The 26,038-nt window shown below is 39.0% G+C and overlaps 1 protein-coding gene across 18 annotated transcripts in view; it reads left to right on the top strand.

Annotated features, from left to right (window-relative positions):
- FOXP1 (forkhead box P1) overlaps window positions 1-26,038 on the top strand; it is a 705,387-nt gene that overhangs the window by 541,531 nt on the left and 137,818 nt on the right. For 15 of the 18 annotated variants that reach the window (XM_042452066.1, XM_042452065.1, XM_042452070.1 and 12 more), the window contains 2 exons: window positions 20,374-20,511; window positions 21,780-21,869. In XM_042452066.1, coding sequence (XP_042308000.1) covers window positions 20,374-20,511; window positions 21,780-21,869 — 228 coding nt within the window. Of the gene's footprint in view, window positions 1-8,768; window positions 8,862-20,373; window positions 20,512-21,779; window positions 21,870-26,038 lie in introns of those variants that run through there. The other 3 variants (XM_042452083.1, XM_042452076.1, XM_042452082.1) reach the window with 2 other exon arrangements.

Below are 26,038 nucleotides of genomic sequence, written 5' to 3'. Positions count from 1 at the left end.
TTATCCAAACATTTATAATTTCCCCAAGGCCATTTGGATGCATAAGGATTCATTGTATTGTATAATTACTATTAAGTGTTACACATCTGCCATCAAAATGTATAAAAGTGTCTAAGTACTGCATACATATTGTTTCTCTGTGTGTAGGGGGAGAGACATTGTGTATGCCATTTATTGTGTTCATTTTCATGTGAATTCTGACTGAAGATTTGGAAGGAGAGCAAGTGGCTCATTCTGTTCTACTAAGATAGTTGTTTTCATACAACTTCTTTCTTTATTCTAAGAGTTTCAAACATTAAATGACAAGCAGTTATTTAACCAGTTGAAATAATTTAATAGATATAAATAATCTTTTAAAAATACGCTGTCAGAAATGTAGAGAAAGGGTAAAATCATGCAGCCACTGGACATACTGCTTTGGTGAAGTCTGCTTATGTCAGAGCATAATCAAGTGGCAAGAACTGGCAGTTGGCAAACCACAACAGTAACAACATAGATTAGTTGAGGCCGAGCCTCAGCCACATTATGAATACTCACCTCATCTGATACTAGTTATGCTAATTTCACACACTGTTGGGATAGACGTGTAAATAGTACTGGCAAAACAGTAGGTTAAAATAATCCAAACAATAAAAATAGATACAGCAATTTTCTCTTAAATGTTTACATGAAATAGAAAAAAAGTCCATATTATAGCAGAAGGAAGAATTTAGGGATTTGCTGGAATGTAGGCATAACCACAGAGAACACTTTGAAATTAATAGATAGTTCTACTCCTATGAAATCAGTAGGTATTTCTACTTTGATTTCCCCTCACATCTAAAAGTTGAAGTGTCTTGAACATTTCCTAGAGGAATAGGAATAAACATGCTGGATCAGAGCAGAGGCTTGTCTAGTCTAACACAATGGCCAACCAGTTGCCCATGGAAGCCCACAAGCAAGAAATGACTAGAGTGGCACCCTCCTATCCCCACTTTCCAGGAACTGAGGTAACAATGCCATACTGTCCCTGATGCTAGAGGGAATACATATCTATGATGACTAGTAACTACTAATGTACTTCTACCATGTCACCTCCACTTATTTTTCTTAGCTAAACTGTATCTCATATCAGAACATTTATTTATTATCCTTCTTTTTCCCAATATCAAACCAAGGTAGCAATGTAGGTTAAAACAGAACACAACTAAATCAATGTATAGTACATTTAAAAATAAATAAATAAACATTCATATTAAAAATTAATTTTAAAATATTTTTAAAAATCCTTCTGCTACAACTGTTCCCATTGAAATGAAAAAGATTTTTACCTGCTGGCAAAAAGAGATCAGAAAATATGGAATGTACCTCCTGTGGGAAGGAATTGCATAGTCTGGGAATTTGGAACTCTCTCCCATGTCTGCACGAAACTTAGCTGTGGTGAAATTCAACACGGAGAAATGTAAGGTACTGCACTTAGGGCAGAAAAATAAAATGCACAGATACAGGATGGGGAACACCTGGCTGAATGAGACAACGTGTGAAAGGAATCTTCGAGTCCAATTAGACCACAAGTTGAACATGAGTGAACAGTGCGATGCGGCAGCTAAAAAGGCCAATGCAATTTTAGGCTGCATCAATAAAAGTATAGTGTCTAGATCAAGAGAAGTAATAGTGCCACTGTATTCTGCTCTGGTCAGGCCCCACCTGGAATACTGTGTCCAGTTCTGGGCACCACAATTTAAAAAGGATGCTGAGAAACTGGAGCGTGTCCAAAGGAGGGCGACTAAAATGGTGAAGGGTCTGGAAACCATGCCCTATGAGGAATGGCTCAGGGAGCTGGGTATGTTTAGCCTGGAGAAAAGAAGATTAAGAGGTGATATGATAGCCCTGTTTAAATATTTGAAGGGATGTCATATTGAGGAGGGAGCAAGCTTGTTTTCTGCTGCTTCAGAGAACAGGACCTGGAACAATGGATGCAAGCTCCAGGCAAAGAGATTCCACCTCAACATTAGGAGGAACTTCCTGACAGTAAGGGCTGTTCGACAGTGGAACAAACTCCCTCGGAGGGTGATACAGTCTCCTTCCTTGGAGGTCTTTAAGCAGAGGCTGGATGGCCATCTGTCGAGGATGCTTTGATTTGGATTTCTTGCATGGCAGGGGGTTGGACTGGATGGCACTTGAGGTCTCTTTCAACTCTAGGATTCTATGATTCTATGAAATTGTCACAAAAACATTTCCTCATAGGAGAATTGTTCAGGATCCTTACTAATTATTGTTGTTCTTAATCTCAACCTGTGGTGGCCATGTGGATGAGACATCGTAAAGACTCCCTGTCCTCCACTGTTCTGCTTAGTTCCTATAAACTCATACCTGGGACCTGCTTAATAGAGTCTATCCATCTAGCATGCAACCTTCCTCTATTTCTACTTCCCTCCACCTTTCCTAGCATTATTGTTTTTCCAGTGAGTTGTGCCTTCTCATGCTGTGTCCGATGTACAACAGTCTTAGTTTTACTATCCTGGCTTCAATGGAGATTTCTGCCTTGATCTGCTCTAGGGCTCATTTGTTGGTCTTTTTGGCTGTCCACAGAATCCTCAGCATACTTCTCCAGGCCTACATCTTGAATGTTTTGATTTTCTTCTTATCTTTTTTCTTAACTATACATTTCTCACATCCATATATGGTAACAGGGAATATAATGGCTTGTGTGATTCTAACTTTTGTACTGAGTTGTATATCTTTGCATTTTAGGATTATTTCTAGTTCTTTCATAGCAGCCATTTTTAATCTTCTGATTTTGCTAATTTTATTTAACCCAAAATGAGATGGTCTTGTATCATCTGAGGTTTCTTGAACATTTTTGCCATAAAACAAAATGAGAAATTTGTTGTCATTGTGCACTATTCTGATCTCTCTCTCTCTCTCTCTCTCTCTCTCTCTTGATAAAATCACCAGCTTGGTAGATGAAGGGAATGCTGTGGATGTAGCATATCTTGGTTTCAGTAAGGCCTTCTCCATGGTCCCACATGATAGTCTTGCAAACAAGCTTACAAAATGTGGGCTTGACAATGCAACTGTTAGGTTGATCACTGAACCCAAAGTGTGTTCAGTAATGGCTCCTCTTTATCTTGGAGAGAGGTGACCAGTGGGGTACCACAGGATTCTCCTCGGCCCAGTGCTATTCAACTGTTATCAATGTTATCAATGACTTGGATGATGGAATTGAGGGAATGCTTGTGAAATTTGCAGGTGATACTAAATTAGGAGAGATAGGCGGGTTATAGACCGCCGCCACCGCTTCGTCCGCATGGGAGCTGCAGCAGCCACACCGCGTGGCTCCCGCGCGGAGCAAAAAAGAAACTCCAAAATGGAGCTTCTTTCCGCAGCACACTGATGACGTCACGAAGTGCCAAGGGCGCATTCGTGACGTCATTAGCGCCGCATGACGTTCGGACGCTCAGCGTCCGATACGTCAATATGGCGCCGGCCATGTAGAAGGGCCGGCGCCATATTGTACAGACAGAGTCCGTATTAGACCCAGGGGCATTTAGAAGAGATGCCCCTTTTTTAAAATGGGACGTCCTGCGGACGTCCCAAGTGCCGGTATGTAACCGGCCATAGTTTATACCCCAGAAGACAGGATCAAAATTCAAAATGACCTGAATAGACTAGAAAGCTTGGACAAAACTAAAGAAGTGAGTTTCAAGAGGGAGAAATGTAAGGTACTACACTTAGGCTGAAAAAAAAATGAAATGCACAGATATAAGATGGTGGACACCTGGTTTGACAACAGTGTATGTGAAAGGGACCTAGGAGTCCTAGGTAACCACAAGTTACATATGAGTCAACAGTGTGATTCAATAGCTAAAAAACTGCCAATATGGTTCTAGGCTGCATCAATACTGTATAGTGTCTAGATTAAGGAAAGTAATAGTACCACTGTATTCTGATTTTGTCAGACCTCACCTGGAATTCTGCATCCAGTTCTGGGCACCACAAATCAAAAAGGATGATAAGAAGTTGTAGCGTGTCCAGAGGAGGGTGACCAAAATGGTGAAAGGTCTGGAAACCATGCCCTATGAAGAGAGTCTTGGGGAGCTGGTTATGTTTAAGCTGGGGAAGAGAAGGTTAAGAATGTGATATGATAGCTCTGTTTAAATATTTGAGAGGGTGACATACAGAAAATGGAGCAAATTGTTTTTTGCAACTCTACAGAATACAACCTGGAGCAACAGATTCAAACTACAGGAAAAGAGATTCCAGCTCAACATTAGGAGGAACTTTCTGACAGTAAGAGCTATTTGACTGTGGAACATACTCTCTTGAAGGGTGGTGGAGTCTCCTTCTTTGGAGGTTTTTAAACAGAGGTTGGATGGCCCTCTGTCGGGATTATTTGATTGTGTCTTCCTGCATGGCAGGGTGCTGGACTGGTTGGCCCTTGGGGTCTCTTCCAGCTCTGTGATCCTGTGTTGCTATTGGCAGCCAGATAGATGCTTCTAGATCAGGGATTCCCAACCTTTTTGACTCGCAGAGCCTTATGGTCTCCACGGAGCACAGGTTGGAACCACTGTTCTAGATAATTCACAAAGTGCAATGAAATGATGAATAACCTCTTTTCTTTTTCCCCAGTATCTAATACTCAAGAGGTATGCTGCCACAGAATTTAATATAAATAAAAAATAAAATAAATTTTTATTTATATACCGCTTTTCTAAAAATCAAAGCGGTTAACAGCATGTGCAAATACAATCTAAAACCATCAAAATACAAAACATCATACAAAACATCAAAAACACCAACTACAACAATAAAACCACATCTTGTGCCAGCTTAACAGTGCTGACGAGGGGGGGAGCACATCAGGAGTCAGGGGTATGCCTGCTCAAAAAGGTGTGTTTTTAACCCCTTCTTAAATTGGTTCAGTGAGGTGGCCGAGCGGAGCTCATCGGGAAGCGAGTTCCAGAGATTGGGGGCCGAGGTAGAGAAGGCCCTCCTGGTGGTAGTAACTAATCTGACCTCCGGAACTCTTAATAATTGCTTCCCGGTTGATCTGAGTGTGCGGGGCGGATTGTACGGAGAGAGGCGGTCCTCTAAGTACCCTGGGCCCAAGCCATTTAGGGCTTTATAGGTAATAACCAATACCTTGTATTGTGCCCGGAAGTGAATAGGCAGCCAGTGAAGGTCTTTAAGGACTGGTGTTATGTGGCTGGTCCTAGGTGTATTAGTGACCAGTCTTGGTGCCATATTCTGCACCAATTGCAGCTTCCGGGTATGGTACAAGGGTTGCCCCATGTAGAGCGCATTGCAGAAATCCAATCCAATATTTTAGTTGTTGTAGTAGTTAGTAAATACAGATCTTGACATATTCAGTAATACTGAAAAATTAGCGCCAATATCACAAACTATATCACACTCACCCTTTGCATCACTAGTTTGAAAATATTAAGGTCCAGTACCAAAGTTTTAAAATTTGTGAACTATGAGGATGGTTGAATGAAAGTAAAATGCTGAGGGTTGGAGAAGGCACATGAGTGTTTCTGTTTCGTATTTGTGGGCAGGCGAGATAGGATTGTGTACTATATATCTCTTAATCAGTCTCCAACAGGAAATTGGGAATTAGCTGGCAAGGGAAAACAGTCCACCTTGAACCAGGAGGAAGTGATGCAGAAGTATTGGGAGAAAAAAAGTATTGAGAAAATAAAAAGACCAACAAACAAGGAAATTCCCCTTCTGTTTATAGTAGCCTCTGTTCCTTTTATTACATCATGTCAGTTCAAATTTGATTTATAGCCTGCTGCATCACTAAGGCTGGAAGAGGTAACAACATGAAAATCAAAAGGCCAATTAGAATGATTAAAACCACCTCCCCCTCATCACCTAAATTCAACTGAAATAAAACAGTTACACCACCTCTGAAAGATATTCACCCTCTGTTTCTGACAGGTCTTCCTAGCAGAAGTAATCTAAAATAGTACCACTGGTGATTTTTAGCTGTTACAGTTTTGAAGAGGGATGAAGGAAATCACTGAGTTAAATTTAAGAGGTCACATTCATCACCCATCAGTAAATACAGGCTTCACTTGTACTGAAAATTTCCCCTTCTTTAATCCAAGGATGGCAGAGTGTACAAAGAAGGAACTTCATATGCACAATGTTTCTCCCATTCTTAAGCTTACATCATTGGTGCCCACATTCCTTCAGAGTGCTCTGTGCTGCAGTGGTGTTAAGAATTATTCCTAAACCCTGGCCTGCATGTGTGAGTATGTAATGTGTCACACACGATATCATTAAAAATAATAATATCCTCAACAACATCCCTGTGAGGCAGTTTAGGCTGAGAGTTAGTGCCTGTTCTGAGGTTACTCAGCCACTCTATAAATCAGTCAGTTCAAGGAACCGAGATACATTAGCCTGTCTACATCATGTCTTTCTCAATCTGGACTCCTTTCCCTATCACTAACATGGAATGCTTACCACATCAGAGACAGTTGAAAAGCGCCTTACCTTGGAGAATACTAGATAAACAATATTTCAAAATGCAAGCAGCTCATTTGGTTTATGTGATCATGAATATAAGAAGCTCAGCTTGTACAGAGGAGGAGAAAGGAGGACACCTGTAAGTGGAAAAAGCTCAGACTAAATAGCCCACTCTGCCATGGAAAAGCACTGGGTGACTTTGGGAAAATCACACTCTCTCTGACTCAGAGCAAGACAAAGGCAAACCTTATCTAAACAAATTGTATGCTGTAAATCAGAACTTGAAGGCAAGTACTGTAACCACAAAATAGACTTCCTCTCCCCCTCTCCCTCCCTCCCAATATTGTTGACTCTCAACCACTTGCAGCCTCTAAGGACATAAAATAACTAGGTATTACCATCTGCCATTAAGCCCCAATATTACTTCTCTGTACTGTCTTTGTTTAAATAATATGTGCAGTTTGCAATGTAACTTATGTGATATTTACAATTTACAGATTTCTTGTTCTTGATGTGCAGATGTTCTTACTGATTTAAGAACTATAATTTTGCTCATTGATGGGGACTCTTTTTGGCAGATTTAGGATCTTGGACAAGATGCCTTAAGACCATTGTTAAATATTCATAAGATGAGGTAGGCAGACAAACTTTTTAGTGACCTGGACAAACATTCTTTTAATCTGTTATCTAGTACAGAAACACTTCAAGCAATAGAAAGCAGCCCATTTCAAATCCATCTGAATCATCCGGTTACATGTTGTCAGTGAAATGAATCCTTTCTCTATATGTGACCCCCACCCAATCCTGATCCACCCTCCAATTGTGGAACTGTTATTTGTTTGTTTGGCATTCTTGCTTCTTGCAAATAATAAATCTTTCTAACAGCTAACAGTAGTAACAAAGCCTTCCTTTTTCAGTTAAGTGATTGTGAAATAACCATATTGTCTTGCTTTTGGGTTTGTTTTTTAAAAATGACTAAATAAATAAAAGCCAATTTGGCCTGACTTTGTAAATAATATTCAAAAAAGCTGGACCAGTCTGATTTTTAGAGTGACAATAGGTGTCTGAGACAGGTATGCAGCTTTTTCAAACGGCAGAAAAAAGTCCCAGGTTTTTTTTTGGGGGGGGGGGGGGTGTTGTTAATTGTTAAAGTAATTTTATATCTTCTTGTTTTAACATTTGACAGCTTAGAGGCTTGTTCTGCGTGAATTGTCCAAAATCACCCAAACCTGGCATTGCCAATGTCCCAAGTGCTTGACTGCTACCAAGTTCAGAAATATCTGAGTGGCAGCCTTAGCAAGAGCAGGCTGATAAAACTCCTTATTTGGGAAACATTGATCTGAGGGAATATAATGGATTCATCTCTGCTTGTGATACATTTTAACATCTTATCATTCCCCAGTACATGATTCATTTCCTTTTGCTTTGTTTAGAAGGGGCGGGTGGCAGGCAGTTCCCTGCATAGGCCAGGCACACTGATAATTTGTACAAACTCCTGTTTAAATTATATGTGTCTGTGTGTGCGCACGCATCCTTCCACTCTGTGTGCGCGTCTGTGTGATAGAATATACAGGACCGGCCACGCATAATCTTCCAGGCAGAAGTACTCAGAAATACTTGAGTGAAAGAAAAAGATAACAACATCAGATGCGGTAAAAGTTAGCTCTTCGCCCTGAACGGCTTTTTTTCCTCCCCCTTCCCTACCACAAGGAGAAAAACACCCACATCTCCCTCCTTAATGCATAATTATCTCTTTTTGGCCTATCCATTTGAAGCTGATTGTTGTGAAGCGTTGTGATAGCTGGCTGCTCTCTGGTGTCATGCGGTCTCTGAAGAACAGATTGCTCTTTCAAAGGTTAGCCGCCTGAAATGTCTCTGTCAGTAAATATTTTTGTTGTTGTTGTTGTTGTTGGGGGGGAGCGTTTGCAATTTTTAATAAAATGTCTTTAAAGAAGTAGTTCCGAAGAGCTCTTTCCAAGGGAAGAAGCATAGGCTCATTGCCGTGCTTTGCAGAGAGATTGGAGAGAGACCCACACAGTCAGGTCAAAGGGTGAGCAGCAATTAACTGGAGTTGCTTGAGAGACAAAAGCGTTATTGCACAAAAGCATTATTTCACCTGCCGTCCTCTTTGGAGCCGGAGGGGGGGAGAAAGCAGGGGGGAGAGGCCCATTGTGTGGGGTGTTTGAACTGATTATGTTTAGAGGCTGGTTGTGATTGGTGGAGAAGGGCGTGGCTGATTGGGTAGTTTTGCATCTTGTCAGCCCAGGAGCACCCTTGTGCTGCCTGCAATCTGTCTGTAACCTGAGCAAGCTCACGACTGTACAACAAGAGGGCTTAATAGAGAGCTGCATGGCCCAGCACTCTGTTTGTGGTGGTGGTGGCAGCTAAATGGAGTTTGGCAGGTTTGTCAATATGATTGATTTTACCGTTCCTTTCTTTAAAAAAAAAAAAAGATCTTACTTATATGTGTATAGCATAATGATCCTTCATGTTGCAGGGTTGTTTTCTCATCTCCCTCTTCCCTTGTTTTCCCTTTTTCTGCTTCACTGAAACTCTTGCTTTACTAACTTTTTCATCCTTCAACTTTTTCAAAGCATACTCAAATGGAAGGGGGGTCAGTTGTAATAGGGAGGCCTGTATCTTCTCTCAGGAAGTTGAGGAAAGATTTTTAAACTGTTTTGGTTTGCTGCATGTGAAACCAACACGTGGATAAATCTTTTCATTGCTGTGCCTTGATTCATGGCAAGGACCAAACTTCCTCAAGAACTACATTTGAAGTGTGTGGCTGTGGATAGCTTACTAAAGAGTGTAGTGAGAAAACCTAAAGCAGCATTATTCATCTGTTCGTCTGATGCTTCTGCTGTTCCGACTCCCTTGCGATATTTATGGCTTATTTGTCTTAACTGCAACTTGTTAAAAAGAAAAGAAAGAAGGGACCAAACTATAGATGTGTAAAACACTATGTAAAGCACAGTTGCATTCCTGATTATAGTTGCTAGTCAATTTGCCACATAAAATTATGTACGGGAGGTTTGTTTCTGACACTCACTGGTATGAATGTGCTCTAAAGTAATAGTTGTAACTGGATCTAACTGTAACTAAGCTAAGCGTCAGTCGTGCAGTACTGAATTTTCCTGCAAAATGAGATTATTTTTCTAAGGGGTGGTGGTAGTAAGGAGGAGGGAACTGGTAGGAAGTGGGTGGTTAGTTTAGAGCAAAGTGCACATACATGCTTCCTCTTGGAGATTAACCCTTTGTTACCCAACATAATTAAGGGAGAGAGAAAATGGAAAGATCCAGTATGTATTTATTTGTGGAAAGTTTACAAAGTGTAGATTTAAACCAAAAGCACAGATTTAAAATAGATGCCAGGGGATTTCAAGACAAGGCATCGCAAGCAAACAAACAAAAAGAGGAGGGCAAGCTTCAAAAGCAAGAAGCGTGTTTTGTTTTAAATAAGAAAGATTGGTTTCTAAAGGAAAGGTGAAAGGTCTGTTGATGTACAATTAATTAAACAGGCATGTGTTACTGAAATGTATATACAGAAAACCTGAAGATCCATGCCTCTGAGGGGGGAAAAAACCACCCTGTGGATTTAAATCTTTATGTGTGTTGATATGTTCCAGGTATGTATGAATGCATATACGCATATAAATGTGCACTTAAATCCTGTTGGAGTCATCACACAAACTCCTTTATAGTAGTTGGCTGTGCATGGTCAGGTGCTTGGTAAATTTAATGTAAATACACCTGTATATCTTAACAATCTTGGGTTCAAGTTGAAGAGCAAGTATGTGCAGTATTTCCTTCCCCTCCCCCTGAACAGATAGGTGCACTGTGTATTTTGTGTTCTGAACTTTCCCCAATATGGAAGAGTTGCTCTGAGGAGCAGACAAAAGTTCTGTTCTAGGTAGTGTTAAATAATCATGCTGCATCCACCTCCTCTTTAAAATTGCATTGATGAGGATGTAAATCTGAAAACAAACCCTGTCCAAACAGTGTAGCTGATTTGGCCTAAGATGTGATCGAGCTGAACTGAAAACTGATTGCCTTGACACTTTATAATCAAAGCTGATTTATTGTTCATTAGTAGTGCATTAGCCCTTTCAGGCAAGACAGTTATTTGTGTAGGGGCCTGTCAAACAAAAGACTGCTAGCACCTGTCATTTCTAAAAGAGGAGATAAACTAAAAAAGGATGGCAAGACATTTTAAACAGAGATACAGGCTTACAAGACACAAACTGTTTGGGACTCTTGTTTTCTTTCAGAATAACACTTTAAATTTTTTTAGGCCTGGAATCTTCTCTGAGATGGACCTTATTAGGGATAAAAAGGCATTCCAATGAAAAAAAGAAAGCAACATGTTAGAATGTGTTAGAATTGAAGGACTCTAAATCATTAATTCATTGTGTTTCTTATATATTAAATTGAGGCATGCCTTGTTGAGCTAAACTGGGTCAGGAAATTTTTAGGAATTAATAACTGATTATAGTCTTAATACATTAAATAAATGCATTGGCACTTCTTTTTTTGCATTGTCTACAAATGCAAGATACAGTAGTTGAGGTTTTCCCAGGACTGTCCCATTGCCCGCACTGTGTCAGAAATGGCCAGGTACCATAAAATGCTGCCTGTACCAGCAGGGGTTAATTATGTGAAAACATGGATGACATCACGGCAGAGCTGCAAGAATGTCAAGATATATCTTCTGCTGTATTGAGACATGTTTTCCCCCCACTGCCCTTTCATTTTCTCACTCCCACTGCCTCCCGCCCTTCCCACCCCCTTATTAAGGAATGATCTCAGGACCCAAACCAGAAAACAACACAAGTGTCAAAAGAAAACAAAATTAGTCAACTTTTGTCTGCCACCATAGAAACAAGGATTAACTTATGTTATTCCAGAGTCATGGAGAGGAGACTATCTGAATGAGAATATATAGTGTATTGTCTTCGATGAATTTTTCATTTGACAGGGATTTTGGAGGCTGTGATCTTAATTAAATCTCGACTGGCTCAAATAATGCATCTAAAAAGGCATGCAGTGTTGCGTAACCTTGCTGAGTTGGTAAACCATAAATCATCAGAAAGCTTATGATATGGAGGGTTTATTTTTGTGAGGTTTTGTTTGCCATTTGTTAGTCTAGATTATATTTTTGAAGTACACTTTACTGTACTTTTTTAAATCCAAGTCCTCTGCACTCTACTCCCCCCTTCTTTTTAAAAAAAGTCTCATGTAATACAAACAAGAGCTAGGAGGTGCCATGCCCAATTTGGCTGGAATTTGAGTGGTGCAATGAAACTGACATGGGATCATAACTTCCTAGTCCTTTTCACACAGTTGTGTATCCAGTTGACATGATGTGAATTCTGCTGTGGTGATACTTGGACAGATTTTTTTTCCCCAAAAGGAGGAACTTGGGGATGAACTTTTAGTCCATCTATGTTAGGATGGTTCCATTAATTGTATCATCATGCCAGTTTATGTGGGTCTGAATATACTCATTCGTCGATGCACTACTGAAATTCTTAGCTGTCTGCAAATTATTCAGGAAATTATTACAGAAATGGATAGTACAGCATTATTCCGTTTTAATGAGCAATTGTTGAAAAGTAGCCTGTTCTTATGACAGGTGAACTGTGCTTCCTAAGGTGCATTCAGAAAACAAACAAACAAACAAAGAGGTATGGGGGCAGTGAAGAGTATTCATTATTTAGTGGAAGCAATTTGTTTAAAATGTGTGTTAAACTTTAACAAACACAGAGCAAATATTTTGACGTAATGGCTTACCTCTCTCCTTAGTAGTCAGTAGTCAGTGTTTATTGGTACTCGGAAAGGCGTAAAAGCTCCATCTCTTTTCACTAGATTTTGATTCTTTTTAATGTGCTGATGGCATAAATGGATGACTGCAATTTAGCAAATGCTGTTACCCTGGAAAAGAGGTGGTTGTGCACTCTCCATTTGGAGCAAAGATGGGAAAGTGTTGTTAACAATTAAAAATGGCAAGGCTGCAGAGTTAGAAAGAGGCACAAGATCCAACAGCTGTTTTTAACCAGCAGCATTACCTTGGCTTCCCTTCATGCAAATGTTTATAACTCTATTTCTCGAGTATTGATCTATTTCCTCGTCCATCCATCTCGCCCCTTGTGCTTCGGGAAAAATAAGTAAATAAAAGAGTGGGGTTTCCGCTGCCAGCACCAATCCGCATCTGCATGGCTAAGATTGTGGGAAAGTTCTGACACCACAGACTTGACATGATATTGTTTGGTGAAAAGCTTGGCTGGCTTTAAGCAGTTTGTTTGTTTTACTGAAAGCAGGGCTCTGTTGCTGGAAATTAGCTTTGCTGTGAACTTTTCAGCATTCGTTTTAAATGCCTTTTGTTTTTATAAGGTTCCCCCCTTTCCCCCCCCTCTCCTTTTGCCCTCACTGTATTTGTTTGTTATTAGAGGTTGAAGCACAGGGGAGGGATCCACAGATGGGAAGGAGGGGGAGAACCTCACACTCATCTTCTCAATGTTGCCTGATATGTCTATTTAAACAACAACAACAACCGAAAGCCTGGAAGTAGTTATATGAAGTAGACAATTTTTGTTAACCTTTCCAAAGTAGTTCTCTCTCTTGTTAACACCACTGGGAGCACAACAATATTTGATGGGGACAAGGAACAGGGAGGATCAGATTTAAATGAACATTGAACAAGCATCCCTTAGTGTTAATTGTTCTGTGAAGCCCTTAAATCTTAAATCCCCCCCACACACACACATACACATACACACACTGATTAGGTATGAATAGATGTTCTATTACCTGTTCAAAAGGGGCAGGGGAAAATGACACCTAAACAACAATAGCAGATAACATGTTCTAATTTTGAAGCTTACTATCTTGCCCTTAAAATCTGAAACATCATTGTTCAAATAACTGAGAACAAGGTAAACCAACAACTTCAAAAAGGTCGGCTTCTGTGATTTCTCAAGGGCTTGTTATTTTGTACTCTCCAATTCTATTTGATGTCTTGACAAAACAAGATGACACAGGGGAGAATACATTAAATTTTGATATTTCCCCCATCTAACCTGTACCAGTAGTGGCAGCTTAATTTTTTGCACATTTCTTTTATTATTATTATTGAAGGTGGGATTTTAATTTTTTTTAGTATTTGACTATTTTTCCACAATGACTCTAATTGCCACACCATTGTGAGAAGGTTTTCTCCTTGGGATTTCCCATTTGCCTTGATTTTGCTAGACATCTTTTTAAAAAAAAAACATGTTTTGACCTTTAGCATACAGAGAGCTTGCTGGTTGGAATGTGTCTTCATTAGAAGTAAATCAGTGAATAGCAAGATTGTCAAAGAAGCATCTGATGTTTTCTCATTATAGATCAGCAGAACCAGTGCAAATTAAATCCTAATGTACAGATGAAGGCACCTGTGATGAGTGTGAAATACAGTACAGTGCTCCAAGCAAATAAACTTTTACAAGTGTTGTAAAGGTTGTAACTCTGAATAAAGTGACACCCTCTAAATGAGTGTTTAACAGAACACGAATTTGAACACATCTTATCATAATTTGACTGAGGGATTTTTTTTGTGTCTGATTAAGAGTAAACTGGTTCAGTAAGTTCACCATATTTTAATTGCTTATTAATATTACATTAGTCAGTGCGCTTCCTTGTGTTCTTTTCCCACCCCAAAGAAAAGACAAAACCACATTCTTTAACACTTAAGGAGAAGAAGCAGAAAATAGAGCCACAGGCAAATGTTGTAAATTACTCTAATGATGCTGATGTTGCACTTTCATATACCTGCTGCTGAAAAATAATACTTGCTTAAATGTCTCTGTACCATTGTGCAACTGTTCGTGTGAAAGTAGTAAAAGCAGGAGGAATTTTACAAGTATTGGAAGTAGGATCCTGGCATTTTGACTATGTGAAGTGTTTGGAGGGTTTTTAAGAAGATGATGGGGTGCTGACTTTAAAAAAAAACAGCCCTAAAGATAAGTAGAACGCGTTTGTGAGTGTGTGTATTTTCCCTTTTTCATTGTAAGTACCAAGCAACAAGAAAACCTTATTATACAGGTATGTTGAGAAAAAAGAAAGAGATGTTTTCATAGACTCCCTGCTTCCCCACCATTCATCCTACTGTAAGGATAGTTTAGCTGATTACATTTTTCTAGCAACAGATTCCATTGTGGTGCTCAGTTAATAAGCATTGAAGTAGAAGAGATTTAATTTCTGAAAACTTTATATTTGCATGCAGACAGATATTATAGCTTCAGCCTTGAGTCTGAGTAAGGAATTGAGTATGCATGAAAAGTGGCAGGTTGGTAAGATCATGTTCCCACTAAGGTTTCATACATGAAACAATATTAACCAAGCTTTTTCCTTTTCTTCTTTCAATGATAAAGTATTCTTTACACGACAGGGAGCCCAGAATTATTTACCAAATCAGGAAAATCTGTTACCTGTCAGTTGTATATGTTGGTGGTCACACTCCGACTCCTAGTGAAATGCAATAAACAAAATGCTAAAAACAAAATGCCAATTGAATTATAAAGAGCTTTGGGGGTCCCCCCTCCCTCTCCTCCTTTCTCTCATCTGTTCTCTCTCCTGCTTCCTTTTAATAGGAGGTTGTATTGTTGAAGACAGAACAGTTATGCTAATGACCGACTACTTAGCTTATTTTACATTAATATAATAAACAGTACCTGTCGTAATGTTCTGCACAGTGTTTCAGGCAAAAAATAGTCAAGTCTTAAAAGTGAGATTCTGTTTTGCATAATGAAAACGGAATCATGGTTTCCACATGAATAGTTGGAGCAGTGTGAGGTTTCTCTTCCTTTTTAATTGTTTTTGTTTTCAAGACATGAAATATTGTGTCAGAAGTGTTCTGTCTTGAGGGAGATACAGGTAACATAATTTAGTGTTTCCTTGTTCCTTGGGGCTAAAAGTTACATTGCAACAAAATGCTTTGAGCTTTATGCTGAATGCTTTACTCTCAGTTACCGTAATAATACCATAGCTGTATGTACTGCTTCTTCAGATGTGTAACCTTTATTCTGTAGACTGTATTATTTTAAAGCTGGTTCTGTTTGAGTTCCTTTTTACTCTCTTAGTGGCTGTGTTTGCCTGTCTGTTTTACATATATTTCACTACTACCTATTCTCATTCAATCAAGAAACTGAGGTGCCATTCGGAATGCATTTCATATTTCTAAAATTAATTGTAAAATGTTATAATAGTTCATAATTATTAAATTCAATTGATGCCAAGCACTTAAAAAGAAAAAAAGAAGGAAAATCATCACCTGAAAATCAGTAGTGATGATGGAGGTGATAAGCAGCTTCCCTAACCTGAGGAAAATTTAGGAGGGGGGGGGACCCCAACCAATTGGTGTTTATATATTAATACAGATTTGAATTGGTAGAAACCCACTATTTAATATTCAGTCTAGCAGAAAAAGTGAATTTTTATATAATGCTTCATCTCCTTTCATCAGCTACAATATCAAAATCATCAGTGGTCTAACAAGTTTCATCCTGAGCATGATCTGGGGCCAGAAGTAGACCTACAGCAATGGAATATTTCAGAAGGAAAGTGATGCAGGCAAATGTGGCACCGGCTTGGAAATCTCAGAACGCATGTAAGCATGCTTTGGGGAAATAAACCCTGGAACCAGTTGGTGTCATTTAAAGGCATTTTTGCCATTGATGTTATTAGAATGTCAGCAGGTCTATACTAGTAGAATCTTCACAGTGAAGCAGCAGCTGTATTTTCCCTTCACTGTCAGCTCTAAGTGCAGCTGGGTACCTACCACACCCTGTGAATATCTGTCAGCCAGGCTGTGTGTAGTTTATTAAATAAAGCTAATCCATTGCATAAAAAGTAAAACAGGCCAATGGTTTGAAATTTGTTCCATGGAGCTGTTGAGAATATTTACTATCTGACAATGCTGTACAGATTTACCTGGACGTAAATCCTTCCGAGTTCAGAAAAAGTTACTGTCAAGTGAATGTGTACAGCATTTAGACTGGACATGAATTTGTTTGCATCTTCAGTTTACACGTATTTCTAATATCTTGACGGTGCTAAGCAAAATCTCTTGCCCCCCCCCTTTTTTTAACCTGAAAATGCCTCTAAAATGCATGAAATATGTTTAGTTGAATATCCATTAAAACTAATTTATTCTGGAGTGGCAAACACAGGTACTATCAACAAACATTTGTAGAGCAGTCCATTTAGCTAGTTACAAATACTAAGTTATCAATGTGGTTTTTTTTTCTCCTTTTGAGAAGTAGACCAGATTTAAAGCAAAGTGTTTGTTGTTGTTTTTAGGTGTTTATCATTTGTGAAAAGCATCACACTTTTCAGCCATCTAGGACTGAATTCCTGACATATCAAGGAGAGATTATTTCTTATTTAATTCTGATGTAATATTACTGCATAGTATCTAAAATAAGTACGGTTTTGACAGAATACACTCAAATGGGGACCCATAAATATTAGAGACCACAGTTAAGAACTTACATGACTGTTTTAAATACTATTGATTTAAACCATTGGCTAGTTTTTATGAATCAAAGTGTAATTTCCAGGCTTTAGCTATATTTCTCAGTGCTAGAGCACTCTCTCTTGTGTGCCTTTAGCAGCTTTCCAGACATTCAACACAGGATTAAATGATAGTAGTTACAATGATCAATAGGTTAAGACCAGTACAATCACTCTTGCTGCTAATGACCTGGTAGTAATGGGTAATAAAGTGTGGGCTATAATAGGCTATCAGTGCTGCTGCATGCCCTTAGAATTTTGGTATTACTAGGGACTAGTTACATGAAGAAGAGGTACACTGGAAGCTAAGAAAATGGATATGAATTCAAGAGTTTTAAATGTCAGCCTGCTAACAAATACAGACAGATACCACACTAAATTTTCTGCTCTGTTTGAGTATGTTTATTTAAAACTTCACCTGCTTTGTGGCCTTGAGTTATTGAAACAGAGCCTCATTTTCCTTGTTCTTGTCACTGAAAAGCTCAAATGACAGTGGCAGCCCAAGTGGATCTAAACTGGAATTCCACGCATATGAACACTGGACCAATACATTAAAATGATCTTCCTGCCTACTTCACACTGCTTCAGGCATCTGTTCCTACTGTCCCCCCCCCCCCCCCCGGATTCAGTGGTGCTGCCTGAAGGAGCCTCTTCATACAGCAGGAGGCTCTGAGATGGTTTGTGAGCTACAGCAGGTGCGTGATGGTGTCAAGTCTTCTTCTCGCCCCATCAATTTCTTTCTTTGACTTCCCTAGTTCATGCCAGGGCTACACTATGAGCCAGGTGTTTTTTGGCTACAGCCAACTTCCTAAGTTCCACAGTAGCACAAGGGGCAAAACATAGCTCTAACCACTATTCCTCATAGGTGATTGTACTAAACTACCCTTTTGTGATCAGTAGTTCAGTACTAGCCAGCATGTGTACTACATGAGGTTTCTCCTCTCAGATTAGTATGAAGAAGCGAGTTGTGGGGCTGATTAATGCTTTCCAGTCTGTCTTCTCAGAAAAGAATAACTTTGTTGTGTAGTCTGGAAAGCAGACTGCAGCAGATGGAGGTTAAGTGTTGGTCTTAGCCACGTGACCAGAGATTACTGGGGTCACGGCAACACCACACAGAGGTTTTCAGTGTTGCAGACCACTCCTTATTTGTCTGAATCCATGGTGTAGTACTGGATGTAAGCATGCTGCTGCCCATATGTTCTCATGTTTGCCTTTCTTACATTGTTGTTTTGCCTATGTGCTTAAAATTTTAAAATTAAATATTTTTTATTATTATTGCTACTATTACAGAAATCAGTAACTGTGAGTGTGTGTGTGTGTGAGGGGGGGTGCATTAAAAACATTGATGCTTGCTACTAACCATTTACCACTGGTGTTTACCCTTCTGTACCTCCATCTCTGCATAACCACATAGACTTAAATCTTGGTCCCTAGAAAATCTGTTTAGTATTATCTTTTCGATGAACTAAATTTTAGCAAATCAGCTACAGCTGTAATTCTGTAGGACAGTAGCACAAGTGAGCTCGTTGGAGCCGTTGCTGAATCTGTGGTACTAGTTAATACAAGCACTATGCAATTAACAATTACAAATTCTTATTATATTCAGCAAGATAAATGCAAGTATTACAGTTCTGACACCATGCTCTTAGAGATCTTGAGTCCTGTTGATGCTTACTAAGAGAGAAGAACTGTATGTGTTGTATGTTACTTTGGATTGTGTTCCATCCAAGGATAACCCAAATTGATAATGGCAACTGTGGCTGTGAATTAAACTCTTGGTCTGGATTTCTAGTATTGAATGATGATGAAGTGTCCAAGGTGTATAATAACATCTGCCTTAAGAACAGTCTCTGACACACACACAAATATTCATAAAAACATTTGGTAGTGTTCAGTATATATGAATCTGACCTTCAGGAAACGTTTTTAGTTCATCAAAATTAGTGGTGCTGAGAAATCAGGACATCAGTGCATAATGACTGTGAAATTAGGAATGAGAATTTGCTATGCAAATGACAGGACAAATCATGTGAAAAAGTCAAGATAAACTGCATATTAAGACATTAGGTTACATAAAATTAATATTGCATTTCTTTCTTGCTTACTATTCCCTTGATATATATTTTAAAATCCTTTAATCTCCTGATCAGCTATTGTCTGCTGATTTTTTTAAAGAAAAAAACATGGTGCATGAAAATGTTCAAAACATGTTATTACCTTTTATTGTAATGCATGAGATGACAGCAGATCCTTTTTAACGAAGTATATCCTTTTACTGCTTATAGTTTTCTGCTGTCACCTATTTGAGCTGAAACTAAAGAAAAGTGTGGTGCTCAATATTTCTATTCAAAGTCATGTGAGTTTTGCTCCCCTAGCATTTTAAATCCCCCTTCTTCCCCCCTTCTTCCTTTCTTTCTTTTGGGGCTCCTAACGAAATAGTCTTGTTGCATTACCGGAACTGACAAAATGGTTCTCATGTAGTCTGCAAATTAAACACAAGTGCAGTGATTATTTTGAATAGCTAAATTACATTCTAGAAAGCTTGCAGAATTCAAAGCATTGTCATTAGGTATCCGCTTGAATACAATTTGTGTAACCTTGGCCAAGACAGCCTGTCATTTTAATGTCAGTGTTTTATCTGAACAAGACATCATCCTTTCAGATACAGTGTACAGGTTCCTTGCAAAGATGCCCGTGCAGAAACGTGTTAACAGTTGCAAATATGAAATGCTATCAAGTTCATCACTGTAGCTGTTTGTCACTGAAATGTCATGGAAAGCGGCTTTTAATGGTATCTCACATAATACGAAAGAATTGAAGCCATCTGTATGCTGGGTGAATGTGGAATGGTAGAGACATCATTGTAGGTACTCTGCTGCTAAAATTACTTGGGAACAAGGTGCAGTTTTTGACGTGGCTGAAATTGTGTTCATTTGCTTCAATTCATTTAGTGCCAACTCCCCAATGGCTGATTTTGAAGGATCTTGCTTATTAATTAATGTAAAAATTGTTATAATTGATAGTTGCCTCTAGAAGTTACACAGATTAATAGTTTAATTTTCTCAGAAATCATTCCTGTGGCAAAAGTCTTTCAGTTGGTATGGGTAGGAAAGAAACATACAAAGAAAATGAAGCCCATATTGTGCTTTTTATTCCTGAGGAAGGTGACATTACATCTCACCCCTTTGCTTATTGTTTAAATCTTGAGGAGAGAGAAACATGGGATTGTACAAGTGAACTCACAGAACAATATGGAATGGCAGGAGTAAAAAGAGAGATGTTAAATTTCTTTTGTTTAAAACACATAGAGAACTTGAGAAGAGCCATGTTGAGATTCTTGCTGTTTACACTTTCTTAATGCTTCAGGTTCCAGTATCAGTGGCTATGATGACACCTCAAGTTATCACTCCCCAGCAAATGCAGCAGATTCTCCAGCAGCAAGTGCTGACTCCACAGCAACTTCAGGTCCTGCTCCAGCAGCAGCAAGCACTCATGCTTCAACAGGTAACTTGTTCCTTTTCCAGTATTTTAGCCAACCAGCATAGGCACTGGAGGAGCAGCCTCTTTGTGCAAATTCTGAAATAATTATTTTCTTCAAGAGGAGAATGTCTATATAGATTATGCCATTTTGGTATATATATATACATAATTCCCCACAAATATTCTTCTTTCTAGAAAGGAATACATCACTAATGGCCTCTAAATTAATTGTAGTTCAATGTATACTTTGTCGCCCATAGACTGTATAAAAGCTGCAGCCTAAGATGTGACTGAGCCCATCATTCTCCTAACTTTGTATTCTCAAAAATTATGACTGGGGCCTAAAACTGAAACTTTGCAAATTTTTTGATTGTATATTCCTGTATGGCAGGGAGTTGGACTGTGATTCTTTTGACTGCACTAAGCAAGTTCCACTTACCCCTGGATATCCTTATTTACTTTTTGTGTATGATTTCTACCTGTAGCTCACAAATGAAGCTCACAAAACTTACAGACAAAAGGCCAATGGAAGCCTTCAGATGTTAATAGAAATGCCTTGAAAGCTCTAATGTATGCTCTGAGTTAGCACCAGTCTTCCCAAACTATGCTAGAGGTGAAATAAACACAAAGGTAGCTTTGGGTTTTGCCCCTCCCAATAAACTATGCAGGATTAATTCATTACTGGCACAGGAATGCTAGAGTCTATTTCAAGCTGACCTTGTGTATCGAGCCTCACTGTCACCCGGTTCCTCATTCATTCATTGAATGGAAGTTTCAAATAAGCTATCTATCTAAGAGTAGGCCAGGTGGGTGGGAGTAGGGAGCTTCTGACTGTACCAAACAGCACTTAGTACAGTACAATACAACAATAATTTAGAAAGCATGTATATGTTCCAAATAAAGATTCACCAAGCTCTCTCAGCAAGGGCATCGTGGCTTTGTTGTTCCAATCAAAGGTCATCCCTTGCCTTATTTTAATTAGTTTGTGTAGAAAATGGTATGTTTTTCATCAGTTCATTTTAGAGATTACTTTTCAAACGATAATGCCAAGAATAGTCAGTGTGCACTGAATTTATTGTCGAGTTTCAAACTAAAGGTCAGACCATTACAGATAAAAGAATGCTATTTTTCAAATCACAGTTTGTGTATTACACCAAAGGGGGACCCTGAATTGGCTATCCCACTATTTTACTTAACTCTCTCTCTCTCTCTCTCTCTCTCTCTCCCTCCCTCCCTCCCTCTCTTCCCCTCCTTCTCTTTTCCCCTCCCTCTCTCTCTTTTTTCCTTTGTAGCAGCAGCTTCAAGAATTTTATAAGAAACAGCAGGAACAGTTGCAACTTCAACTTTTACAGCAACAACATGCTGGAAAACAACCTAAAGAGGTACAGTTTAAAAAACAATTTTTATTTGCAAATCAACATTGTGACAGAAAATATAGCAGCTGCATAACTGTCCTAAGTTACTACTTGTAAGATTTCACACCCCAATATCTGATGTTTTCAAAACAGTATAATGTAAACAGCTTTGGGGAGCCAATGGGATGTCGTAGTTTGAGCACTGGACTAAGGAATCTCCTGACTTTGAAAATCGACCATCTGAGTGCAGCTTCTAGCCGGGATTTAGGCAGGATGCAGCTGAGTGGCGGCATCGGTGACATTTTCTGTGTGATAATACCCAGCTGCATCCCACATTCAACTTTAAAATGGAAGAGTTAAATCAGCTTATTTAAAAATGTGATAAGTTCCTAAGACCCTCGAATCCCTGCTCAGGCATGAAAACCCGCTGGGTGACCTTAGGCAAGTCATGTTTTATCAGCCTCAGAGGAAGGCAAAGACAACCTCACTCTAAAGAAATCTTACGAAAAACCTCATGATAGTTTTCTCTTAGGGTCACCATAAGTCAGATACAACTTGAAGGCACAAAACAAGAAGTAATTTCACATAGTCTTTGGGATTCTGCACACCTGGACTCCCTTCCTTACACACATCTGTTTAGTTGGATGAAGAATTAGCCTACAGAAAATGATGTTCATGTAATTCTCAGAAGCTAGCAATGTTGACATGTACCCTGGTAAATGAAAGTGGAATCCTACTATCCCTAAGTAGCATCAGGAGGCTTGATTCTTCCTTTCCCTGCCAAATATAAGATTAATGATTCCAGGTTCTATACTAGGCTACACATACACAGTCTTACTTCATCTGCAGTCTGTTGGATTGTGGTCATTGGGTGCAACCAGAAACAATTAAGGGTTACCTCATATCATCTCTGGATGGTTTGAATGTTGAAGGAGAGCATTTTGTTTGCTTTTCCTTCACCTGTCTAGAATATTTTATTCTGAGTCCAGATACAGATACAGTAGTATATCTATCTTCACAGATTTGGATTGGTTGAGAATTTCACTTCAGAATTTACTAAAATTCTCAACATTTGACTATAGGAGAAACAAACTTGACCGATTTGCCCATCCCAAGCTCAGGGGCCCTATGCCTGACGCAGAGTTCATTGTTGCCCATTTTATACTAGTGAGCTTGTACTTCCTTTGTTTCTTCTCTTCGTGCATGTTAAGAGTGCCCACAGCCAATAGCAAACTTACCGTGTGAATCAGCGTTAGGAATTATTTAAACATTTAGGACTGAAGCAGCTTATATTCATTCAGAAGATTTCAGAAGATTTTCATTTTTTTTCCCATTCCCATGTCAAAAAAATAGGATTTCCAACAGTCAAGAGGAATGGTGAGACATTTGTGGGTCTTTGTCAGTGTTCACATTTCACCAAATATCTGTGCTGAATGAGTAAAACTGGACAATTAAACCACATCCAGAGACCTGTCTCCAACCTTATTGCTTGCCAGCCTGTGCAAGAATGTATGAAAATATCTGACAGGGCATTTATAAGGCTTTCTCAGGTCTTGCAAGAGGAAAGCCTCTTGTCAGATCTCTGGACTCCTGGGAGATTTCAAATCCTGTGGGAACCCCCAAACCCATTCAAATGTCTTGATATCAGGCCAGCAGCCATCCCAAGAGGAGGAATTTCACCTCTCCAAGAATACTGCTTGCCTTACTTGGGAGATCAGGGACAGCAGGTGCCAGCTGTGTTTGCAATAAATGGACCCTGCCACCAGCATTTGGTATGTAATAAAATGGTTTGCAGTGTACCAAATGTTGTGAGGGAGGGGAAATAAATCAGTTCTGCATATGCCTGACACCTACTGTTCTCACACCAGATATTTCATGTAGAATATATCCACTCAAGAACAGCTCAAGACTATCAAATATTGGGGGGGGGGGATCATCTAAGGAAATATTCATTTTCTCCCATAACAGGGAGAATAGCATGATAATTACTCACCTAGCAGTTGAGAATAAAATAATTGAGAAAATACAGCCTTATTTATTTATTAATTTTATATTCCACCTTCCCCCAAGGTGGGATCCAAGATGATTTACATTAATTCAAAAGAAGATTAAGTTAAAATCTTACTTTGTAAAAGTTTAAAATGAATTTAATAACAATGTCCCGAAACAGATGGGCCAAACAGAGTGGCTTTTGGCTGCTTCTGGGTGATGACACATGCTCCCAAAACAGCTGGAAGCTTCTGCGAGGCCACCTAAGGTGGCCTGAAGCCACCTGCAAAAGGAGCAGTAAAAAACACTCCTGCTAGAAGCTCATTTGAGACCTCTGTGGCAGCCCACTAGGGGAGCAGTCTGTCCAGTTGCCACAATCCTGCTCCACTTGCAGCTGGAGCAGTCAAAGGCCACTGCTAGCCACCTGTCTATTTCATCCCAATATTATTTTTAAAAACCATGGTTAGAAACATTTAAGGCACATTTGAAACATAATTACTAATAAAAATAAGAAATACATCACAACACACCACTTCATGTCGCCTTTAACCTAACAGCTTTACCAGTGTAAAAGTAAATCTCAAGAGCATTCAGTGGTTTACTGTGAATCTCCAGAAGTTCTTCTTGGGCTTCACAAGAAAATGACTAATCAAGCACCTATTTTCCATTTGAAGTTATTTCTTCAAATATGCTCTTCTTGCAGGGAGCTGTGGTGTATAAGTATGTTTGTACAGTGGACCCTTCTCATCCATGGGGGTTCATTTCCGGGGGGTCCTGCAGATGGCAAAAAATGCAGAGAGTTACAGTGGTGTCGATGTTCACACAAACAGATCAGTATGTCTGCATGCATGTGCCACCATTGAATAATACGGGGTGATCTGCTGGCAGAGATTGCCATCTCTTCGCTGTATGTGAGAGAAGTTTAGGAAGCACTCTTTTAGATTTTACATTTTACATAGAGCAACAGTGATGCTAAGTCAGTTCTCTCTATGCAGTTGGTAGCCTGAATTGTGCACCATAATCGTTTGCAGATGAGTTAGATGGCAGGGATTTTTTGTCAGATGAACTGATAACATTGAAAAGGTCTTTTTAAGAAGAAAATTTGAAAGCTGTTGTTCTGTAAAGCTGCAAACATTCAAATAACTCTAGAGGTGGAGAAATACTATCTTACACACATAGTAATTTCCCCTCTAGTGTAAAATATCCAGATTAAAATTATTCTAGACTTAAATTTTTATATAATCTGCCTGTCTGAAAGTAAAAGTTGCAGAAGATATCCCATGAAAAAATAGTAAAGAATGTTATTTATAGGCAAAATCTACACTGGAATATGTTGTCCTTTTTTGATTCATTTGTATTTTTATGGAATTGTAAAACTTGTTAGAAGCAACAAACTCTCTCCGTTTCTAAATAAATTAGATACAAAGAGTATATTGTACATTTTAAAAGTGTTTTACACATACCTTCCACCACCATGACTATGTAAACATTGTATTGATTTGTCTCTTACTTTGAAGACCAAATTGTGTATTATAAAAGACATGCTATATCATGGAAAATCTTAGGGGTTTTAAGTCACTTCTTTCTGTTGCATTTGGCTGTTGGGAGACCACATTTCCTTCTTGTTACAGGTTGTTGTCATACCTAAACTGGTTATGTTTCATTGTGGTGGTTGTACTTCATGTAAGCACATACACCCAAATTGGTCATGCAATTTCTTGTCCGCTGTCGACTCCCCACCTCCCATTTTCTATTGTGGAAAACTAAGTTTTAAGTCAAGTGTGAATTTTTACAGCAGAGTTATAAAAATAGGGGGGTTTATAATGGGAAACGCTGACACGAACCTTAACTATAGCCCGCTAACGGGCGCCACTATAATAAAAAAGGGAACAGATTAAAAAATGTCTAAAATGTAAATCTAAAGGACTAACAGTAATTAAAATGGAAATGGCACAGGGAGGGAAGGCATGTAATTGTGAGATATCACTGTGCAGAATGCTCTCAGCTTTGTTTTGCTGGCTGTTTTTCTAATTCAGTAGGGCTTACTCATCAGTGGCAGTTCAATGCGCGTTAATGACTCTGGGATGCAGGCATCACTCTGGACAAAGAAATGATTATTGTGCGGTCAAAAGAAGTTCAAAGACAAGAAGGGAATTTCAGTTTTTCCCTTAGAGATCCACATTCAAGAGCATATAAATTAAGCCAAA

The sequence above is a fragment of the Sceloporus undulatus genome, chromosome 2, assembly GCF_019175285.1.
Source record: "Sceloporus undulatus isolate JIND9_A2432 ecotype Alabama chromosome 2, SceUnd_v1.1, whole genome shotgun sequence".
NCBI classification, from domain to species: Eukaryota; Metazoa; Chordata; class Lepidosauria; order Squamata; family Phrynosomatidae; genus Sceloporus; species Sceloporus undulatus.
This window is presented reverse-complemented; position numbering and strand designations above follow the sequence as displayed.